The sequence below is a fragment of the Sebastes umbrosus genome, chromosome 9, assembly GCF_015220745.1.
Source record: "Sebastes umbrosus isolate fSebUmb1 chromosome 9, fSebUmb1.pri, whole genome shotgun sequence".
Taxonomy (NCBI): Eukaryota; Metazoa; Chordata; class Actinopteri; order Perciformes; family Sebastidae; genus Sebastes; species Sebastes umbrosus.
Window position 1 is genome coordinate 3,833,479 of NC_051277.1, and position 21,025 is coordinate 3,854,503.

At 43.1% G+C, this 21,025-nt stretch overlaps 1 protein-coding gene across 11 annotated transcripts in view; it reads left to right on the forward strand.

Moving 5' to 3' along the window:
* The window catches only part of si:dkeyp-44a8.4 (collagen alpha-1(XXIII) chain), a 148,269-nt gene extending 127,723 nt beyond the window's left edge, over positions 1 to 20,546 (forward strand). For 2 of the 11 annotated variants that reach the window (XM_037780771.1, XM_037780775.1), the window contains 25 exons: positions 329 to 355; positions 5,310 to 5,384; positions 7,721 to 7,837; positions 12,328 to 12,354; positions 12,484 to 12,510; positions 12,657 to 12,710; positions 12,798 to 12,857; positions 12,972 to 13,016; positions 13,241 to 13,318; positions 13,465 to 13,488; positions 15,746 to 15,790; positions 16,003 to 16,047; positions 16,149 to 16,229; positions 16,324 to 16,377; positions 16,499 to 16,564; positions 16,648 to 16,674; positions 16,771 to 16,830; positions 16,912 to 16,983; positions 17,093 to 17,119; positions 17,231 to 17,284; positions 17,549 to 17,635; positions 17,786 to 17,887; positions 19,101 to 19,139; positions 19,319 to 19,327; positions 19,877 to 20,546. In XM_037780771.1, coding sequence (XP_037636699.1) covers positions 329 to 355; positions 5,310 to 5,384; positions 7,721 to 7,837; positions 12,328 to 12,354; positions 12,484 to 12,510; positions 12,657 to 12,710; positions 12,798 to 12,857; positions 12,972 to 13,016; positions 13,241 to 13,318; positions 13,465 to 13,488; positions 15,746 to 15,790; positions 16,003 to 16,047; positions 16,149 to 16,229; positions 16,324 to 16,377; positions 16,499 to 16,564; positions 16,648 to 16,674; positions 16,771 to 16,830; positions 16,912 to 16,983; positions 17,093 to 17,119; positions 17,231 to 17,284; positions 17,549 to 17,635; positions 17,786 to 17,887; positions 19,101 to 19,139; positions 19,319 to 19,327; positions 19,877 to 19,927 — 1,353 coding nt within the window. In that variant the 3' untranslated portion in view covers positions 19,928 to 20,546. Of the gene's footprint in view, positions 1 to 328; positions 356 to 4,919; positions 4,974 to 5,309; positions 5,385 to 7,720; positions 7,838 to 12,327; positions 12,355 to 12,483; positions 12,511 to 12,656; positions 12,711 to 12,797; positions 12,858 to 12,971; positions 13,017 to 13,240; positions 13,319 to 13,464; positions 13,489 to 15,745; positions 15,791 to 16,002; positions 16,048 to 16,148; positions 16,230 to 16,323; positions 16,378 to 16,498; positions 16,565 to 16,647; positions 16,675 to 16,770; positions 16,831 to 16,911; positions 16,984 to 17,092; positions 17,120 to 17,230; positions 17,285 to 17,548; positions 17,636 to 17,785; positions 17,888 to 19,100; positions 19,140 to 19,318; positions 19,328 to 19,427 lie in introns of all 11 variants that reach the window. The other 9 variants (XM_037780773.1, XM_037780778.1, XM_037780777.1 and 6 more) reach the window with 9 other exon arrangements.
* The last annotated feature ends 479 nt before the right edge of the window (positions 20,547 to 21,025 follow it).

Here is a 21,025-nt window from a genome sequence, read left to right on the forward strand (position 1 = left end):
CTTCGTGTAATCACGCGAGCAGCTCCGTGATGAGAACATGAACTCCCAAATCCTCATCAGAGAACCAACAAGCAACAAGTTACTTCCATCGCGTCCCGTCAGATTGTGGCCTATCAAATGATTTATTAATGTCGACTTCCTGAGCGGGTTTTTGGGGGACAGATGACCTTTTGAGTCGCTTCCTTCCCGAGACAGGAGTATTAGTTTTAAGCCCGTCTGTCACAGCTGCTCTACAGTAGCAGTATTATATTACAGGCCTCGCCCTGTGTGCTTATACGGTGGTATAATAACTGCTGACTGAATTGTTATTTTCCTGTTTTTCTCCCAGGGTGACCAAGGAGACGTCGGGGCAAGGGTAAGTCATGTTTTCTTGTCTGTGCCTCAGAAGGTGAAATGATGTTTTTAACTGTTTTATGTGCATTTTAGAAGCTATTTTTCTTCCCACTAAACAGCTGACCCGGCAGAAAGGTCCTTTCCTCTGATTGTGTTTTATTCCCCAGCAGATCTTTGCAATTTAAAAATGAGCTTCCATTCAAATCTTCCTTCCGGTTTTTGTCTTTCTCTGTCTCCTTTTTTTTGAGTTTCACTCCATTTTTAAGGTCAAGAGACACTACACCTTTCATTCAGTCATTTTAAGAACTTTCTTTGAAATCTGAAGTATTGAGCATCAATTGAGAACTTTAAAAAATAAGTCTTTGCAGTTTCCCTTTACATTTTATATCGAAAGAACTGAAAGTTGATATCAAGGTCATATCTAATTTAAGGCTGGAGATACGATACGTATCATGACACAGAGGTCACAAATCAATATATTGCGATACTGTAATCAAGGCGATGTATTGCGATTTCAGTCATCAGCATGCAACTTATAGTTAAGCTATTATTCATCAGAATATAACACGTCGATCACTTGCACTTTAACTACTAAATGAATATATGTATAGGCCTATGTACCTACACCAATATATCCTCATTTGTATATATTGTCTTATCAGCACTTTACTAGTTTGCACTCTGGTTAGATGCAAAACTGCATTTCGTTGTACTTGTACTATGTGCAATGACAATAAAGTTGAATCTAATCTAATATATGTACACATACATTTCCATATCTACACTTTTATATATTAGACACATAAACATACACATATACTGTACATACCCATTTTGGGAAATACATTTTTTCACTTTTTTTGCAGAGACTTAGATGAGAAGATCGACACCATTCTCAGAGCGCAGGTAGCAAAATCTGCATCCATACATGCACAAATAAAATTTCACTTCTATTGCACATCTACTGTATGTGCAACTGACAGTGTCTCAAACCTACACCAGCACAGGGAACCGCTTTCAGTAGAAGGGCTGAGCTTCAAACCCACCAGACCAGACCATCACAAATTGAGTCTGAAAAACGACTCATCATTTCCTTGTTATCACGCTGGGGGGGGACGATGTGCACGTGCAAACGGACAAATGTGAAAACACTTCTGATCACAAGTTTTTGTTCTACCCACATAACATTAAACACTCGAGGGCTTTTTATAATTCAAAAGTGTGTTTACCCTGCGTGGCTTCCCCAGCAACTGCACCAACAACATACTGTAGCCCGGTGCTCCTGTGATGAGGTTTGAGTCGCCCACATCTCCAAAGCCAGAGATGAGAAACGATGATATTAAAGAACGATGGAAATAACTTAAACGTCACCATCAAAACCCCAACGGTCGGGGGCGTTGCGCCAAAGCTACCATCTCATCTCAACCAAACTCTGTTTTTTTTTTTACATATTACGGAGAAACCTCGCTCTGCATCTGGTCCATGTTGTCGGTGTTGTCTTTTCATGTGATATCATTCGTCCCACCGGGAGGTCTATATGTAATTATCTCCCGTTTCATTCACTGCGGTTTGAAAATAAGCCCTACTGTGCTTTACATAGTAAGCAGCTTAGATTCTTTGAAGAAGTCATGTACACCGTGAATCCTGAAGGTTGTTTTTGTAGCTTTAATCATGTTTAGAATATAATAGCAGGTCAAAGGTCACACTGCGAGGAGACTGCAAAGAAATGTGATAATTGACGCATTATTTGGGATGTAAACCCAAAGATCCAAAGATTTCTCATGTTTTGTCTGGAAGTTTTCTGCATTTCCCCTAAATTGTAGAAACTCAACATAGAAGTGAAATGATTAGTCACTTTATTGATTAATTGATTAATTGTTTACGTTACTTTTTTTTAAGCGAACAAGTCAAAGGTTCACTGGTTGCAGCTTCACAAATTTTAATTGATGTAGCCAAACAAAACAGATTTTTTTTTCATAACCATCATAACTATCTACCGGACTTTTATAATACATTACAATAATTTCCATATTGGCAGTGGCCTGTCTTATGAGGACCATAACTCTGACTGTGAGCCACTTAAACTTTCAAAATACGCACACATTAAATATTTAGAAAAACTACAAATGTTCCTCTTAAAAAGACCATTTGCTGAATGTCTTTATTATTACTAACATTCTTTAAAAACGTATCCAACAAATGAGGCTTAGAATTAGAAATAGATGTGTAGTCATAAATCTTCTAGGACGAGTTGAAGCCTGACCGTATTGGTATATCAGTGTGTGCGTTATGAGTACTGGAAATGAGACTATTGTTTTATAGCGGAGCATAAATGGAGTGTAAATTTGACAGGGCCGCCCAGCGGAACAATATTTATGATGCGGCTCAGAAACATTACAGGAATTCCTGATTCCCATCAAGGCGTACGCCATTTAGGTTTCCCAGCTTCTTATCCCCCTTCAGATTTTGAGGTAATAGTTTGTGCAAGAATTAAATCTTTTTTGGCGTTCTGCATCGCACCGTTCTTCCAAATGGTAAATATTGCATTTGGACGAGGCTTCCTGGAGCTTGGATGTCTTTTGGATAAGTCTGCATGCCGAAAAAACCTCAGAGTATCGCTTAGAGACACAAGCTCGGTTCAAAACAAACCCTGCAGCTCCTAAAAACTACTGTATTTATGAATGAGGTTTGGCACCGGGGTACATTTTCATAGATATGGCTAGATAGGTTAGCAAATGAAAAACATTTGGTCTCTGAATGTTTAAAACATGATTTTCTTAACGGCAATGAATCAAAAGCCCGCTGACGGCGGAGCAGATAAAAGGTGGTACATCATCAGTACATGAGCTCAGTCTTCACCTGCGCTGATGTCAACATTGTTGTGGCCATGAATCCTTGTCAACCTGCGACTTCCTGTCAATCTATCTTTTTCATTGCTCTTGTCTGGCTGAATCTGCAGAACAGATTACAAGCACACGATAACAAGGGGTGTTAAAGCACAATCAGATGTTATGAATCCACCAAAAATATGTCACAATAGGTCATGTTGAGTGTTTTTCCAAAGCAACTTTTAAGGCATAAAGATGGGAGCCTTTTTTTCCCATACTGTCACATCCTTAGCAGGACGTTGTCGATGCATGTTTAGGTTCGTCTGGCGGCTGGGTTGAAAAGACGAGCCACGATGGGAGTTTCATCCCCAGCCAAAGCCTCATCTCGCCTCCCTCGGAGCAGCTATCAAAAGGCCACGGTTAGACGGGGCTCCGAGGTTGAATGGCTGTTTGTCTTAGTATCAGCCTACGGTCTGATGAGAACGAGGTAGAGGGGGAATCCCACTGTGAAACAGCCTATTCTCTTATGAGTTGATGTTTAAGGAGCATATGTGTACAGTATGTGGTCTCCATGGTGGGAACGGTGTGAATGAGTGAATGTGACAGTGGGGAGAGAGGAGGGTGTACGGGCAAAGAGAGGAGGAGGAGGAGGGGGTCTGCGGTGTCGGAAAAAAACCTCAGCTATCCAGCGCTCGCCGCAGCCTGTTAACGGAAACCTCATGAGCTGGCTAGTGTCTCCCCTCCTCTCTCTCTCTCTCTCTCTCTCCCTACTATACCCCCGCTGTGCTTCCTCCCTCCTCCTCTTAGATCTTCTCTCCATCCTTCCTCCAGTGTGTTTTTGGAGGGAACTCAACCAGAGAGGCAACGCAGTGCTGCAAGCTCTGTGGCGGCAGACGAACTCTGCTCCTTTTCAGCTTGACAGACAATCATCACAGGCGCTGTCTGTCGGCTGGAAAGAGCCAAGCCACCTCTGTTTGGTTTGGTCGCGGAAGGAAGGATGGGAAGACATTTAATGGAACACACACAGATCCAGGATACAGTTTCTGAAAGGGCAATGGGGACAGTTTTCTTTTGATTTCTCAGTTTTAATGAAACGTACGTCTCACTATTTGCAGATGATGTGTTTTTGTTCTTGTCATGAGGCTATTTAAAAGCCCCCCCTCCAGCCAGTGTTACTTCCTATTTTTTGGTTTGCGTTCTTCCTCAAACAGAGAATGGGAATGTGGTTAATAGTCAGATGTAATTCATTACCTGATTGCTTCATTTTCCAACCCAGTTTAGATGAAGCCATCTTAGATTCATTTACCATTTATCAGCCCCACAAATGAGAAAAATTAGCGCAACACGCCGACTCTCTCTCGCTCACTCGCTCTCTGCTTTACCGTCTCCTCCTGGCGAGGCGGCCGTCTGCTGGCCAAGGAGCCGCACCGCAGCACACCCGGAGGACGGATAGACATGTTGCCGTGGTCTGCCGTTTGATATGGAGTTTTTTGGGACGTTTTGGAGGTTGCACCGTCCCCCAGCACCGGGCCTCTGTCGCTTCAGTTCCCAGCAGCACCGACACCGCACCGGTGTCAGACAAGTTTTGGCATAAAGTGTGTCAAATCAACTTAGTCATGAAATGACTCAAATGAATATGCAATATCATAGACATGGAAAAATGCACTGGAAGGGGGGGGGGGCTTTAAATCTTTTCAACCACATTGGTATGCTACAGTAAGTTGCTCACCTTTCCCCTTTGTCACTTCCTTTCTTCAGGGTCCTCCTAACTACAGCACATACGCAGGTCTGCACAGTAATCAGATTGCCAAGGTTTGTTCCTCCGAGCGAACTGTTCCTCCCAGCAGCCTCTGCTCTCTGTCAGGGCTGCTCATCTGTCACTACTATCCCTGCAGAAAGACGAGCAATAACGCTCTTCTTCAGCTTTCTCTCTTTTGGCTGCTCAACTCTCATCTGTTTTTTCCCCAACAGCAGACATTTCCCTCTTGGTTGGACTCTCATCTGCAATCTGTTAATTAAACTCTGGGTTTCTTTACTCATTTATCTCTTTCTCTTCTCCTCCTCTCTTCTCTCCTTCAACACGCCTCTCCTCTATTTTCTTCCCTTTCTTCTGCTGTGTTTTCTATTTTTGAACCTCTTGCATCTCAGATGGTCTTCCCCAGATATGACCATGGCTTTCTCTCTGGAGATCAGTCCGGTAGCTTTCAGAGACGCTTTCTGAAGGTAGAACACGACTAAGGCATGTGTGCACTTTTTTAACACTTTAACCAACCTTTCTTTACGCATGTTCTGATCAGCCACGCATCTTCCTTCTTTCGTACTTGTTCATGTTTGATGATTTTTTTTCCTAGTGCTGTCAATTGATTAACATATTTAATCGCGATTAATCGCATGATTGTCCATTGTCAAAATGTACCTTAAAGGGAGATCTGTCAAGTATGAGTGGACAAATACGCTGCTTTATGTAAATGTATGTATATATTTATTATTGTAAATCAATTAACAACATGAAACAATCACAGATATTGTCCAGAAACCCTCACAGGTACTGCATTTAGCATAAAAAATATACTAAAATCATAACATGGCAAACTGCAGCCCAACAGGCAACAATAGCTGTCAGTGTGTCAGTGTGCTGACTTGACTATGACTTGCCCCAAACTGCATGTGATTATCATAAAGTGGGCATGTCTGTAAAGGGGAGACTCGTGGGTACCAATAGAACCCATTTACATTCAGTTATCTGGAGGCCAGAGGTCAAGGGACCCCTTTGAAAATGGCCATGACAGTTTTTACTTGCCAAAATTTAGCGCAAGTTTGGAGCGTTATTTAGCCTCTTTTGTGACAAGCTAGTATGACATGGTTGGTACCAATAGATTCATTAGGTTTTCTAGTCTCATATGATGCCAGTATCTCCACTCTGGCTTTAAAACTGCGCCCGCTATTTTTAAGGTTAATTAAAAATCGCAAGTTGCGTTAAAGAAATTTGATATGTTTAAACAAATTCACGTTATTATCTCGTTACCTTTTTGACAGCCCTATTTTGTTTTCCATAATTTTCCTGTGTGTGCTGGCTTGTGTAGTTGCATTAACATGACTTGTTATGTTAAAACTGTTTATAAAAGTTCTAAAGCATCCAGAAATGTTCTTGAACCACACACATTTCAGAGAGCCTCGAGAAATGTGTGCTTCTCATTACACGGAGTAGAGAAGAGCTTTGTTGGTGACAGTTTGGTTCAAGTCGGAGCTTAATAGAGACATAATAATTATCAGCGCAGGGAAATAAGGTTTTAGTCGTCTATTTGAAGGTCTTGGTAATATAATTTTCTTGAAAGGGCTTGCTGTACTGTACCATGTTGCTTGCCACAACAAAGCCAACGCTAATGCAGCACATGTCTATAGAGATGAGAGGCTGCAGAGGAAGTGTCACCATGCGACTACAGAGACAAAACTACATCCCCTTCAGCGGTGGGCAAGACTTTAAGAGCGTTAATGGTTTGTGTTTGGCGTAAGCATGAGGGTGGAAGTCATCAGAGCGAGACATGTCCCCAGTTAGATGTTAATCCGGTGATGAAAGGATCTTTGATACGAGGCGACAGTCCTGTTTTCTGAAGCGTAAACAGAAAAGGAACACCTCATTCAACAGATGATGTTGTCCTCTCAATTAACAATTTCTGGTGTGTAAGAGACTCTGGCGGATTGTTTTTGTGTCAAAATATTGATTTCTTCGGTAAGTAGCCGTGTAATAAGTGGGATAATGTACATCTAGCGGGTCATTGCTGTGAAAGAATCCCCTTCAGAGCGATGGGAGACGCTACGCATCGGGGTGCAGTATTGCCCTGTCGGGGATTCTTTCACAACAATGACCGGCTCGCTGTACATTATCTCTTATTTAACCGATATATTTAGTCGCTCATTGCGATGAACCCTCAGAGGATTATCAACCTACTATGCAGTTCTCCTCAGCTTATCTTTTAGCTAATTGTTTTGGTTTTTCCAAGCCACAACTTTACTGTTTTGATTGACTCTCACCACTCTCATAGCGTTGTTTTCGGCAGTTACAGCTGTTTTCATATAAAAAAACAACCCACTGTATGCCCAGCACAAAACCACAGATAGACAAAAGTTAGCAACTAGCTGGTGGAGACCAAAAATAGAGATAAAAGGAGAGTGAATATTGGACTAAGGTAGACACGAACATGGCTCCAAATGAATGCTATTGTTGCTCCCTCTCCGCTGAGTGTGTAAATTAGGCAATTGTTTGCTAACAAGTTTGCCATGATGATGATATTCCAGTTTACTGCTTCCCCCCAAGTGGCCAAAAAATCAATTGCTGCAGGTTTCAGGAATATGTATTTAATATTAGCTATATCACATGGTGTTGACCAAAGAAGTTAAGGCCCACCCTCGACAATTCTGATTGGTTCAAGAAACGCAGCCTTCTTTCACCTGCACTGAAACAGACAAACAGCAACTATAGGCAACCCAACACTAAGAACTAATACAAAATAATGTTTTGTGTTTCTTTCCCTCATTCTTTGTTGTTTTTATTTCATCAGGGTGACCAGGGCCAGGCTGGAGCCGCTGGTCCTCCGGGTCCTCCAGGTCCCCCCGGGCCCCGAGGCCCCCCTGGGAACACGGGCAAGGACGGGCCACGTGGCCCTGCTGGCGAATCGGTGAGTTTCTCAGCGTGCACAATTCTATTTCATTTAGCAGACGCTTTTGTCCAAAGCGACGTACATCTGAGAGTTGGAACACAAGGAGGGATCTAGATAGAAGGGAACAACGGGAGTAAGTACCAACAACAGCTTCGATCGGACGCAGGCGCCGACAGGCAACGCACAGGGTGGATAGAAGCTGATTTAAAAAAAAAATTTTGTCATCATCATTAAAGCTGAAGTAGGAGAGATTGAAGCAAATGTGATTAAAAATAGGTTATTTTTATAAAACGGTCGCTATATCGTGACAGTAGTACATGAAACAGGTAACCTGTTCCTCTGTGTCCTCCGGTGCTCCTAACAGCATCTGTAAGATGTCACAGACCGGAGGAAAACAAGCAGTAAGAGCTGATCTGAGGTCTGCTGTCCATCAATCACTCGCGAACTCCGACCAAACGGTCAAATTAGGCAGCGCTGATCAAATATGAATCAGTATCATGTTACGTTAATGCCTATTTCTCTCCTCAGATGTTTTCAGAATCATCTTGTAGTGCACGGTTTAGCTGTAAAATGAGAACGTTTGTGACGCCGCCGCCATTGTGAAATCTGGTGAAGGAACGCCAAGTTCCGGTCACATGACCGGAGCACAGCCAATAAGAACGCTCTCTCTCTCTGAAATGACCTGTGATTGGTCAAAGTCTCCCATCACGGGCTAGATTTTCTAAATCCTGAAAACAGAGCCATGAGGAGGAGCAGAAGTCTAGTTATCTCTCAGAACACTTGAATTACAATATGCTGAAAGGTTATCATGGAATTTTTGACAATGACAAAAATATATACTGACTACTGAAGCTTTAACAACATCATACATGCATACAACATGGTACTGCCCTGTTGTGATGGCAGTACCATCAGCATAGTGGGCGGGAGGGAGTGTAGACCTGGATGAGGGAGTTCAGGTAGGCGGGAGTCATTTTTGTTGCTGTTTTGTAAGCGATCAACAGGGTTTTGAATTTGATGCGAGCAGCGACTGGGAGCCTTTGGAGGGATGTGAACAGCGAAATGTGACGTGTGCTGTCTTCGGTTGGTTGAAGATGCATCACAAGTGCCAAATGTACAACCACACACTCCTCTCGGTTGCTGTTATTCTAGTCCTCCTCCATCTTTCTCCCCCTTTTTCCTCACCCTCTAACTAAGGTTACACCACAGAGAATGCAGCCACGTAACACACCTCGGTTACCCGTTATTACTCCTAATCGAGCTGACCTGGTAGGGTTCAACCTCCCCCCAGGGTGTGACAGATTGCAAAATGAGTGTGTGAATGTGCATTTATACACATGTATTAAGGGGGGGGTCTACGCAGTAAATTGCAATGAACCCATATTTTCATTCTTCCGGGTTTACCAGTGAGCTGTGGCTTACCTAAAAGCTCCCAGAATAGCAGCTCTCCTCCTGCCCTCATCTGTTTTGTGTAAGTCAGCGGCCGCAAAGTTCTCCAACACGCCCCCCCCCCGTTCTCCCATTCTCCCACCCTCCTACCACGACTGTGTCGCCGTGCACCTCCTGAAACAGACACTGCATGGCACTGCGGCGAGTTCATGGGCAGTTTGCCGGCCTCGCCGAACAATAGTTGTGCTCCTCGCCTGAGGCAGTACTCAAAATTAACTTTCAGCTTGCCAGAGTTTTTAGTTCATATGCAGCGGCAGTTTAAAGCTGTGGTCGTAGGATGGAGAAGAGAGAAAGAAAGAAAGAGGCTGTGAAGGTAATTGTTGTTTAAACAAGAGAAGAAATGAATGCTCGGTTACCCTCAGCTGGCACCGGGCGGCCAAAGGAGTCAAGTGAAAAGTGTTGGTTTCAGTGTGGGTGAGTTGAAAGCTTACGCAGAACCGACAAAAGAGAAAGTCAGCTCACAGCTCAGACGGATTGAAGCCCGTCCTGTAACCTAGTCGATTTCAAATGTATTCTCCAAGTTGATTAAAGCTGAAGTAGGCAGATTGGAGCAAAAGTTATTTTTATAAAACAGTCGCTATAACGTGACAGTAGTACATGAAACAGGTAACCTGAAAAAAATCATCTGCCTCTGTGTCCTCCGGTGCTCCTAACGGCATCTGCAAGATTTCACAGACCGGAGGAAAACAAGCAGTAAGAGCTGATCTGAGGTCTGCTGTCCAGCTGCCGTCTATGAGAGCCGGCTGTCAATCACTCGCAAACTCCGACCAAACGATCAAACTAGGCAGCGCTGATCAAATATGAATCAATATTCTGTTACGTTAATGCCTATTTCTCTCCTCAGATGTTTTCAGAATCATCTTGTAGTGCACGGTTTAGCTGTAAAATGAGAAAGTTTGTGACGCCGCCGCCATTGTGAAATCTGGTGAAGGAACGGCAAGTTCTGGTCACATGACCGGAGCACAGCCAATAGGAACGCTCTCTCTTAATGATTTTTTAAAGCCTGAAAACAGAGCCATGAGGAGGAGCAGAAGTCTAGTTATCTCTCAAAACACTTGAATTACAATATGCTGAAAGGTTATTATGGAATTTTTGCCCAATGACGCCAAAATATATACTGACTACTGAAGCTTTAAAGGCGTTGCAAAACCCAAAACAGCAAAACAAAGCAGAGTGGTGCTAAGAGGCGCTCCATGTTGTGGGCAGATGTCTGGAGAAAGTGAGCAAGCTTGCCAGTGTGGGTTTCCTTAAACCATCGTTGTTTGTATCCATAAAGTGAGAAGTAAAGGAATGACAGCTCAAACTAAATTGCAGCTAGTTTCTGTCTGATGTGTGGTGTCCGTAAATAACACATCTAAGTTCAGGACGTCATTTTACGTAAATTTAGACTCGTTCATAATCGGAAAATGTATTTGACATCTGAACTGGTGTTCATCCATCCCTTTACTGCGCTCAGGATAAAAGAAGTGCTCAAAAAATTATTTGCAACGGCGATTTGTTTCCCGCTGCTGAGAAGGAGGAAAGATCAAAAGGTGACGAGGGAGGAGGAGGAGGAGGTAAGAGGGGGTGAGATGAAGAGGTTAAAAAGCTGCTGGAGTAATTGAGGATGGGACTGAAAGAGGACCAGGATGACAGCTTGTATGTGCTGGAGGAAGAAAAACCAGCTGGGACACATCGAAGTAGCTTCTGCACATTATATTGTAAAATATGAGGACGGAGCAGAAGGCTAATAACCTCTAATTTCTATCATGCATTTATTAAAGTGCCCTGAGTGATCAAGTAGACACAACTACTTGATAGCAGCGTAGAAAGAGAGAAAGAGAGAGAGATGGAGGGCTGTTGCACATAATCCCACTAAGCCGTCTCTGACATGGATGACTTCATAGCAGATGTTTAGCTGCTCCAAGCACGCGTCCACCTGGCCCTCAGATACGTCTGTTTACCTAAATAAAGCACATCACTGATGGACAGATGCTGAAAAAGAGGACATTGAATACTGTTTGTGTTTGTGTTGGGGGGCCAGGGCTCCAGAGTCATCTCCTGCCACCAATTACCAATTGTGCCCTTTAGAAGCGTCTTGTTTTACCTTTATCCCCCCGTCTGTATGTACTCAGAATAAGTGTTTGTCCGTGGACTGGTCATGCCTTGTTAAACACTGACATCTAGTGGCTAAAGTGGGTCGACTCTTTTAATGGAGATTTACCTGAAGTCAAGAGAGACCATAACTGCGTTCCAGTACCCATACTACCATATGTTTAATATACCAGAAAAAGATTAGTGGCAGTAGTCAGTATATATTTTTGGCATCATTGGGCAAAAATCCCATAATAACCTTTCCTATTGGCTGTGCTCCGGTCATGTGACTGGAACTTGGTGTTCCTTCAACAGATTTCACAATGTCACAAACTTTCTCATTTTACAGCTAAACCGTGCACTACAAGATGATTCTGAAAACATCTGAGGAGAGAAATAGGCATTAACGTAACAGAATATTGATTCATATCTGATCAGTGCTGCCTAGTTTAACCGTTTGGTCGGAGTTCAGAGTGATTGACAGCCGGCTCTCATAGACGGCAGCTGGACAGCAGACCTCAGATCAGCTCTTACTGCTTGTTTTCCTCCGGTCTGTGAAATCTTGCTGATACCGTTAGGAGCACCGGAGGACACCGGAGGCACATGATTTTTTTCAGGTTACCTGTTTCATGTACTACTGTCACGATATAGTGACCGTTTTATAAAAATAACTTGTTTTAATCATATTTGCTCCAATCTCACCTACTTCAGCTTTAAGTATGTTCCAATACATGTATGTCAAATGCAGTATACCAGGATGTCAAACTAAATTCGGTCGCATTTTGCAGCAAGCCAGCGTGCGCTTTCGGCTTTTTTTCACAGCAGATATATGAGCAAGAGGGTCAACGTTCAAGGCACAATGTTATGATGAAGTAGTATGTTCCAACAGTATATACTTTTTAAGTGCAGCTGCAGTACTAAAAGTAAAAATAAAAAAGTATTGCAATTCAGAACGTAGCCTAAGTTTCTCTTTCTGTCCTCCTCAGGGTTTTCCCGGTCGTGATGGCGTCGACGTGAGTGCAGCTCAAATCCAGTTCAAACCGTCTGATTGTTGTTCATGAATTACTAATTTATTATAAGTCTGCGGTGATGATTTGTCTTTCTCTTGATAATTATGGTAACCAAATATATTTCTGCCTCAGGGGTCACAAGGATTACCTGGGAAGCCGGTACGATCATTAATAGATTACCCTGACTTTACTTCTTGTTTTTTCTCAAGTGTCATGTGATGTCACATTCTGCTGTTTGCTGCAGACGCATCATGTGACCAAAAGTTTGCATTTTTGACTTTTATTGACTTTTTATGAATTGACAGGGAGAAAACGGTGAGCCCGGCTATCCCGGCCAACAGGGTCCTGCGGGAGAGAAGGTACAGAGAAGCATCGGTTAGCCTTCATAATAAGTATTTTAATGTCTTTTCATGCATTGAACGTTTTTACTGTGTTTTTGCAAACAGGGCGAGTCAGGAGCGGGAGAAAAAGGAGAGAGAGGCATGGATGGACTCCCAGGATTAAAGGTAGAAGATCGATGATGAATATCTTACCTATAATATTATTTCTACACTATATATAAAACATGTCTATTGTGTGAGAGAGTTTTATCATAATGTGCCATATGTGTGATCAAACAGGGAGACAAAGGGGAAATCGGAGAGCAAGGAGCACAGGGATCCACGGTATGTGTATTATTAACCCTCTAAAATCATCTGTGATAAACTCTTGTAGGTAACACTTCATTTTACAGTAAATATTGGGAGTAATTTGTCAGTAATTCCAAAGAAATTTGAAATAGGTTACTTGCTAATTATCACCTAATTACCATGAAATTTTGCGGACCTGTAAAATGACCCTCTCGTGTTTTATTTATAGTTTTATGTGTCTCTCATTCTCCGCCTCTCAGGGTTATCCTGGAGAAAAAGGCGCCACAGGCTCCTCGGACATCATCGACTTCAATGGGAAGCTTCTAGATGCTTTCCAGGTGAGTGATATTAAAGTACAATGACACCATGATATATATGGTTGCATCAGATATTCCAAACTTAAACAAGCCCAGAAATGGTAGCGTGGTAATATTTTCTTCTCCGAACCGCAAAACTGAACATGTCGCCGTTTTCTTCCTGACAGGCCATCGACACCATCAGTGTTTCGGTAATCTGTTGTTGTGCCTGCATGTTTTTTTTTGGTGAAGTGATCAGTAACTAACACCTATGAGGATGCATTATGCTCACAGACTTGCATAAACTCACACACACACACATCCTGTGTGTATCCACGCCTGCTTCATCCAGTGGATCTGTGTGTTTTTGTCGATGCCCTCCACCCAGAACTACATCCTTCAGATGTACTGGATGTCACTCCACAGAGGCCACATCTAAAGACTGAATGTCCCCTGTTTACTGGTCTACCAGGCTCTCTTGTGTATTCACTTGGGATTAAAACGCAGCAAATACAGTACAGCTGTGCTCCTCTATCAGATAACACGGAGCCTCGAGAAGCTCGATGCTTAATCATGCAGAAAAATCAACAGCCTTTGTTGCATTGTTCTGTGTGTTTTCATGTTAACATGCCTCACAATACGTGGCTGTAACTTGCTACAGGGCAGCATGGTGTTTTATTTAATCTATGCATTTGTGTTCCACATAACTGAGTGCACAAGGGGAATGCGTCAGGAGGGAGGGGAACCCCCTCATAGTCGCCACAGTCTCAGTTACATATCCCTCTTCGTACACAAGACCCTTTGACTCCACCGTGTACCGTGCTACATGCTAATAACAGATGACTATCTCTGCAGCAGAGTGTGTATTTGATTAAAAACCACTATGCACACCATGTCCCCTCGGACCCGATCTGAAATGGTGCTCCTGCATGCAACGCTGTAGACGTCTACAGCGTGAGACGGTTACTGTGAAAACACGAACCTGAGATCTTATCAGGGAGCCTCTTGCCAACGTTGATCAGTTGGCACCAAATCACACGCAAGCCAGAGTTTCTATATCCGTGAAGCGGGGGGCGCTCATCGGCCACACAGCTCGTGTTATTATGATCCATTCACTTGTCTTGAGTGTGAAAAGTTGTTTTTTAGGAGATGATGCATGTTACTGTCTTTTATTTTACAGCTTTATTTTATAATTATTTGCACGAGCAGCCTTCCATTTTCCATTGATGGAATATCTCAGATCACATAGTTGTTTGTAAACATCTGTTGGTTTCCATGGCTTCAATGGAAAGGACGAACAAAAAGTTAGAAACTGGAGAATCAGCGTGTTCACCTCTGGGAGGGAAACATGGGTTTATGACTTCAAGATGGCCGCGGACTTCAGAGGGAGAAGTAACTGTGGATGTAAAGATTAAGGAGCGTGATTTAAGAGGCTGTCACTCACCCAACAGCATAGAAGACGGCACGAGATGGATGTGATGTGATGTGCTATTCTTCATCCATCGTTAGTGTTGCATACAGTAAAGTGACAGTTCTGCTTCTCGTCCTTTCCTGCATCAAAACAATCAACAGAATGATGAAAAATGATGCCCGGCTATAATTGTGTACCACAAACCACATTCAGCAAAGATAAAAAATTGCTTCAAGTTGGTTGTGTGATCAGCGAACGGACTGAACGAAAGAAGTTTTGTTTACTGTCGGGCCGGCGTTGTGAAATCAATCAGCTGATTGTTTCTTGGTTGGCCCATGTTCAAGCCTCACGCTGGAGTTCTGTGTGTTCCCAGTTTTTCCACCATTCTGATAAACAGAGTATAAACAGACATATATATATGCCACAACATGTTTGCAAATAACAGAAGTAATCAAAGTGGCTATCATCATCAGTATTTTTATATTAACAACAGATCACATGACCTCTCAAAGGTTCGTCCATAGTGATGAATTATCTCTGCAGTTCACCTCGGCTCTCTGGATGAAGTTTCAGCTCCTATTGTTCACTCTCATAGCTCTCATCAGCAATGCTTTAGCAAAAAAAGCTCTAAAAAACCCACTGTATGCTACCTGTCCAGCACCAAACGGCAGACAGACCAAGATAAGCGACTAGCTGGTGAACATTGTGGAGCATTTAGCAGCTAAAGAGGCAGATGTTTCCCTAAAGGAGTCCGTGGAGAACGAACGAAAACTAAAAGGAGAGTAAATACTGGACACCCATTACTCAGGTGGACTCAAACACGACTCCAAATGAATGTTTGACGCACAAAATAAGCAACTATTTGATAATAAGTTCACCGTATCAATTTAAAAAGGTGGTGATATTTACAGCTTGTTTCCACCGCCCCCAAGTGGCCCAAACATTATTGCAGGTGCACGATGGATAAATTGTAATTCAGTGTAAGATTAGAACATGTTGTGAAGTTTATCTGGGGCATATATACAGTATCACTCGCTCAATATCTTGTCTTTCTGCAGGGCCCACCTGGACCACCTGGACCCCCGGGCCTTTCAGGGGAAAAGGTAAGGGCCCAATCATGTATTGCCACATATTTAACTTTATCTTGAGTGTTTTTAATGTGTCCTGTCTGGATGTGATATGTTGTTTTAATGTACTATTTTAATAGCAGTTTTTGCACATGCGAACCGAACAAATTTCTTGTGTTAAAACCTGAGTTTGTGCGTCGTTAAAGCCAGTCATATTCATCAAGTTTCCTCTCTTCGTCTTCTTCCAGGGTGAGCTTGGTTTACCCGGGCCAGCAGGAGTCGATGGGGAGGAGGTACGGTTGCAAAATTACACACAGGCTGATTAAATGTCTTGTTTATGTTTTATTTGAATGTAACTGAACGTGACGTCTCTTCTTGATTCTTTGCCCTCCAGGGACCTAAAGGTGACGGGGGTGGGACGGGACCAGCTGGCGAGAGAGGAGAGAAGGGGGAGATGGGGCTCTCTGGGCCGGCTGTAAGTAGTGAGACAGTAAAACACGTCGACACTCTGTGATACACAAGAAGTACATAAACAGCTGAGAGTTCATCTTTGCTCTTTGTGGTCTCAGGGTATAGACGGAAACAAAGGAGAGAAAGGCAACTGCAGGATGGACGACAACCTGGTCAGTGCAGCAACTTACTGTACCACTTATTGTGTGTGTTTTAGCCCATTTATTCTTCTCACTGTAGATGTTTGAATACATTTTATTTTTAATCTCTGACTCTAATTGTAATGATGCTCAGGTCCAGATGATTTCCCAGCCAGGCCCACCTGGCCCACCAGGGGTTCCTGGGTCCCCTGGATCCATGGTGAGTACTTATAGAAACTATTCAAGTCCAGTTTGTTGTTTGCACTTGTAGCCGTCACACTCACTGCACACAATGTTTTCCAGGGGCTGCACGGTATGCCTGGTCCGAAGGTAAGACTGCAACTTCATCTACAGTAGTCTACATGTGATGGAGGCTATGATGACGTGTTGTTTGGTACTCAGTGTTCCCGTCTTTCTATAACGCAGGGTGAGCCTGGATTCGGGATGAAGGGAGAGAAGGGGGACTTTGGTTCTCCTGGATCCAGAGTGAGTGACCCATTCATTATCATAATAAAGCATGTTTTACCTGGACATGATACAGGTGATGATAATGTACTCTAACTGCAGGGATTAGACGGTGTCCAGGGCCCAGCTGGGTCTACAGGGTTAGTGGGTCTTCCAGGTGCGAAGGGAGAAAAGGTAAGCACAAGATCACCTCCATCAAAAGTGTTTACTACATGTTTTTTATTGTCTTAAATACAACATACATTTGTGATTTATATTTATACGTGTGAATGTGTGTTCGCAGGGCAGACCAGGGGAGCCCGGACTAGATGTGAGTTTCTCACTGACATTTTTAATTAGATCATTTTCAACTGAACTGAACTTCAATCAGTGTCCAGTGATAATCTGCCTCCTGACCCCGTTTTTTTGCTTCTATGTCCAGGGTTTCCCGGGTCTGATGGGAGAGAAGGGTGACCGAGGGGACAGAGGAGACAAGGTTAGAACAAAACACAGACTTTATGACTAAAACAACTTGACTCACAGTGCTTAGCTGCATCTCAAATTAACCTTCAGGTTCCCAGCTTTCAGATGATGTACACCATTTCTATGTGACGTCTACTGTTGACCTGCTGTCTCCTCCTAAAGACCACCTGTACCCCCCTAAAAAAGACGGGCCTATTGTGGGTCTCAGAGGGTTAAAATGCATCCAATTCAATATTCTTTTCTCTCACTGTTTTTCTTCTGTCCTCCTCGTGTCCAGGGCGACAGGGGAACGGTGGGAAAGAGAGGTCTAAAGGGCCAGAAGGGAGAGCAGGGTCCTCCAGGCCTGGACCAGCCTTGTCCTGTGGTACGTCACCTTCACACAGATTTCTTTACCACCACTTTCCTCTCACCTTACACAGTATCTCCCTGCTTTCTTCTCTCAGTACTGTTTCTGTCATTTTCTCTGCGTTTCCTCCTCAATGCTGTGAATGTGTACCCGGCTCTTTGCTGACAGGGTTGTGATCAGACTAAAGGTGTGTCTCAGGAGGCAGGGCTGTCTTCCCCTCCTCCACCTGCTCCTCTTCCTCCTTCCGGCCCCGAGGCCCCCTGTCCTGTGGTACAGTATCTCTCTGCTATCTCTCTTTTTCTCTATTTTCTATTCAAGCACTTTGTTTCAAGTCTTTTTCATTTCTCAAACTCTGTTATGAGTGTGCTCTCAGTCACCATCCCGTACCTCGTGTACTGTATGTCTAGTTCAGTATTCACCGTAAGGAGAGACATTCACACTTAAAGGGACTGTTTGTAAGAATCAGAAATGTCTTGTTAACAGCGACACCTGTGGGCGTTAAGTCAATGAAAGTCAGCGTCCTGTTGCTCGCGCTTGTGCTCGCTCTACATAGACATGAACGAGCATTGCTCAAAACAGTGAGGCGACACACGTCAGCTAAAAGCACAATATCACGCTATATTTCAGCTGCTTGGTAGTAATGTTAGCTGACCAGACGAAGTTCTCTCCATGAATCAATGCTGATCCTAGTGTTGGCTTTTCCTGCTTCAGCAGGGGAGACACCGGAGTTTTGGTCGGAGACGATAACGTTTCTCTCTGCGGAGCCCCGTCACTTCACAAGACACGGGAAACCTCTGTTGGTCTGGAGGAGCTGCAGCAGTTATTTCTGCAAAAACGTCCACTGTACATTCACTAGATATTCTCAGAGCTAAACTAACTCTTCTGCAGTGTGGAGTGTGCGCGCATGCACGTGAGAGTGGAGCGAAAGAGCGAGAACGAGCGCGGTGTGTGAGTGAAGTCAGGCAGAGGAGCAGAGGAGCAGAGACTCCGGTCCTGGAGACCAATGCTACTGTCTCCGCCGCGTCCTCCGACCGCGTTCAACACTGTTTAACAGACGGGCTTCACTAAATAGAACTTTGCGGTTTTGGTGCTTCCGTGTAGTTTGTGTTGGAGTCCTGTCTGAACAGCGTAGCGACATGCGAGCGTGCATGGGACACCGACCCGGATTGATTTATACGTGTAAGAAGTTACAAACAGTTCCTTTAAATAAAGAGGCTACAAGCAACTGAAAAAGTACTTGTCTGGAATGTGTTAGAGTAAAAAGAAATATTCTTTTTAAGTAAACTACAGATTACTGGAAAATATAATTATGTACATAAATATAATTATATCTCAGCCTCCACCTTTGCTTTATTTTATAACATCAGTTAGGGAGTGTACACCTCGGACAGTATTACAGTCGTCACTGATAATTAAATCAGTGTTTAGTTTAAGTATCATAGAACGTCTCCTGGCCCGTTAACATGGTGTTCTCTCTCTGCAGGGACATGACGGGCTGCCCATACCAGGCTGCTGGCACAAGGTGAGCGTTAAAGACGTCTAACCTTCTTCTTTTTTTTTTAAAGCATATTGTTTTAACTAATGATTAGCATTTTATTATGAGAGTAGTAAAAAGCTAACACTATGTGCAACCATAGCATACTTGATATTACTCGTGGATCGTCAGCATTAATATCATTGCTTGACTCTGATTTGACACAGGGGCATTTTGTAAGTATATTACAGTGTGTGAAGCATGAGTATTTGAGATCAGAACTGATTTATGTTGTGGATAATGCTACTAATAATCAATACTATTCTTCTTTTGCAGTGATGACTAACCAGCAGCATGGAGTCTGTACATATTGATATGGTATATATTGCAGTTGAATACTACACCAACAACCCTTTTTTTCCTTTTTTTGTTTTCGTAAAACATTTTATATAATATATTGAGAATTTTTTTTTTTTAACAAGGACATTTTTGCGTCTACAGTATTACAAAAAAACTTTTTTTAAACTCTAGAGATCCAGCTATGGGTTTTATGGAAGAGAAGAAACTGAACAGGCAGTTGGACTCTTACTTTAAAGGACAGTCCAGATGAACGTCTAGCGGCCTCACTAACAACGCCTGCCTGATTGTAATCATGAACGCTGTGTGGATATAACGGTGTGACTCACGGACGCTTGGCTGGATGGACAGATCTCTTTGGGGAGTGGCAGATGGAGGAATGTGGGGTCAGTGCTCTCTTCTCCTCTCTCTCTTGTTTTTTTTATAAGGAGGAAATGGCGAGACAGAAGCTCAAACGCAAGCGTCTCTCTCAGCCCTGAAGGGACGCGGCGCCTGGTGGAGAAAGGACACGTAGACAGGCAGAGAGCACAACAAGGGGCAGACTGGCCTTTTATGAAGCAGAGCGAGCCATGTGAAGCCTCTCGGCGTCACACTGAACACTCAGATCTCTCTCTCCAGGAGGGGGGCGACAGAGAAACCTGCATTTCCACATTCACCTGAGAAGAAATGGACACACCTGCGGTTGGCTGATGATGATGTTGTCAGAATTATTTGGGAGTCACTGACGTCACTGGCACATAAGGAAGGATTTACTGCATAGATACATTGAACAAGGTGGTGGTGATCTCTTGTATGGCTCTTCTGTAAAGCTTTTCACTAATTACATGCATGATCATGACAAGGCACAGCGTTGTTTAGCATCCTGACAGCTTGTATGATTTGTGGTCCGTCATTGAAAGCTCGAACGACAGTTGATTCATTTTCATTTGCAATAGAGAGCCGAAGTCCCGCCTCTTCCGGTGGATCACCATTGGAGCTTATTTCAGAAAAAAATATGAGCGGTAGTCAACGGAGAGAGATAAATATTTTTTTTATCCCGTCTGAATTGCACCATGAATCACAAATATGATGTTTGTCAATTTAAAGGTCCCATATTGTAAGAAGTAAGATTTTCATGTCTTTTATATTATAAAGCAGGTTTTAAGTGCTATATAAATACTGTGAAAGTATTGAAGCGCTCAATATACGGAGAAATACAATATTCAGAAATTGTGCATTTGAAACAAGCCGTTAGGATTTCTGTCCATTTGTGATGTCACAAATCTACAATATTTAGACCATTACCCGGTTTTAAACGTAAACATTCTCAATGTGTACCAGTTTACTCCTGGTTGCAGTGTATGAGAATAACATCAGCTGACAGGAAGTAAACATGGACCTAAACTGTTGCCTAGCAACGCAGTTCTGTTGCGACTCCGTTGAAATGCACTAAAACGGAGCGTTTCAGACAGAGGGTAAATACAGGTATATTCAAGCAGACAGTATGAGGAAAATAAAGTTTTTTTTAACATTACAGCATGTAAACATGTTCTAGTAGAAACACAAAATACAAGTATGAACCTGAAAATGAGCATAAT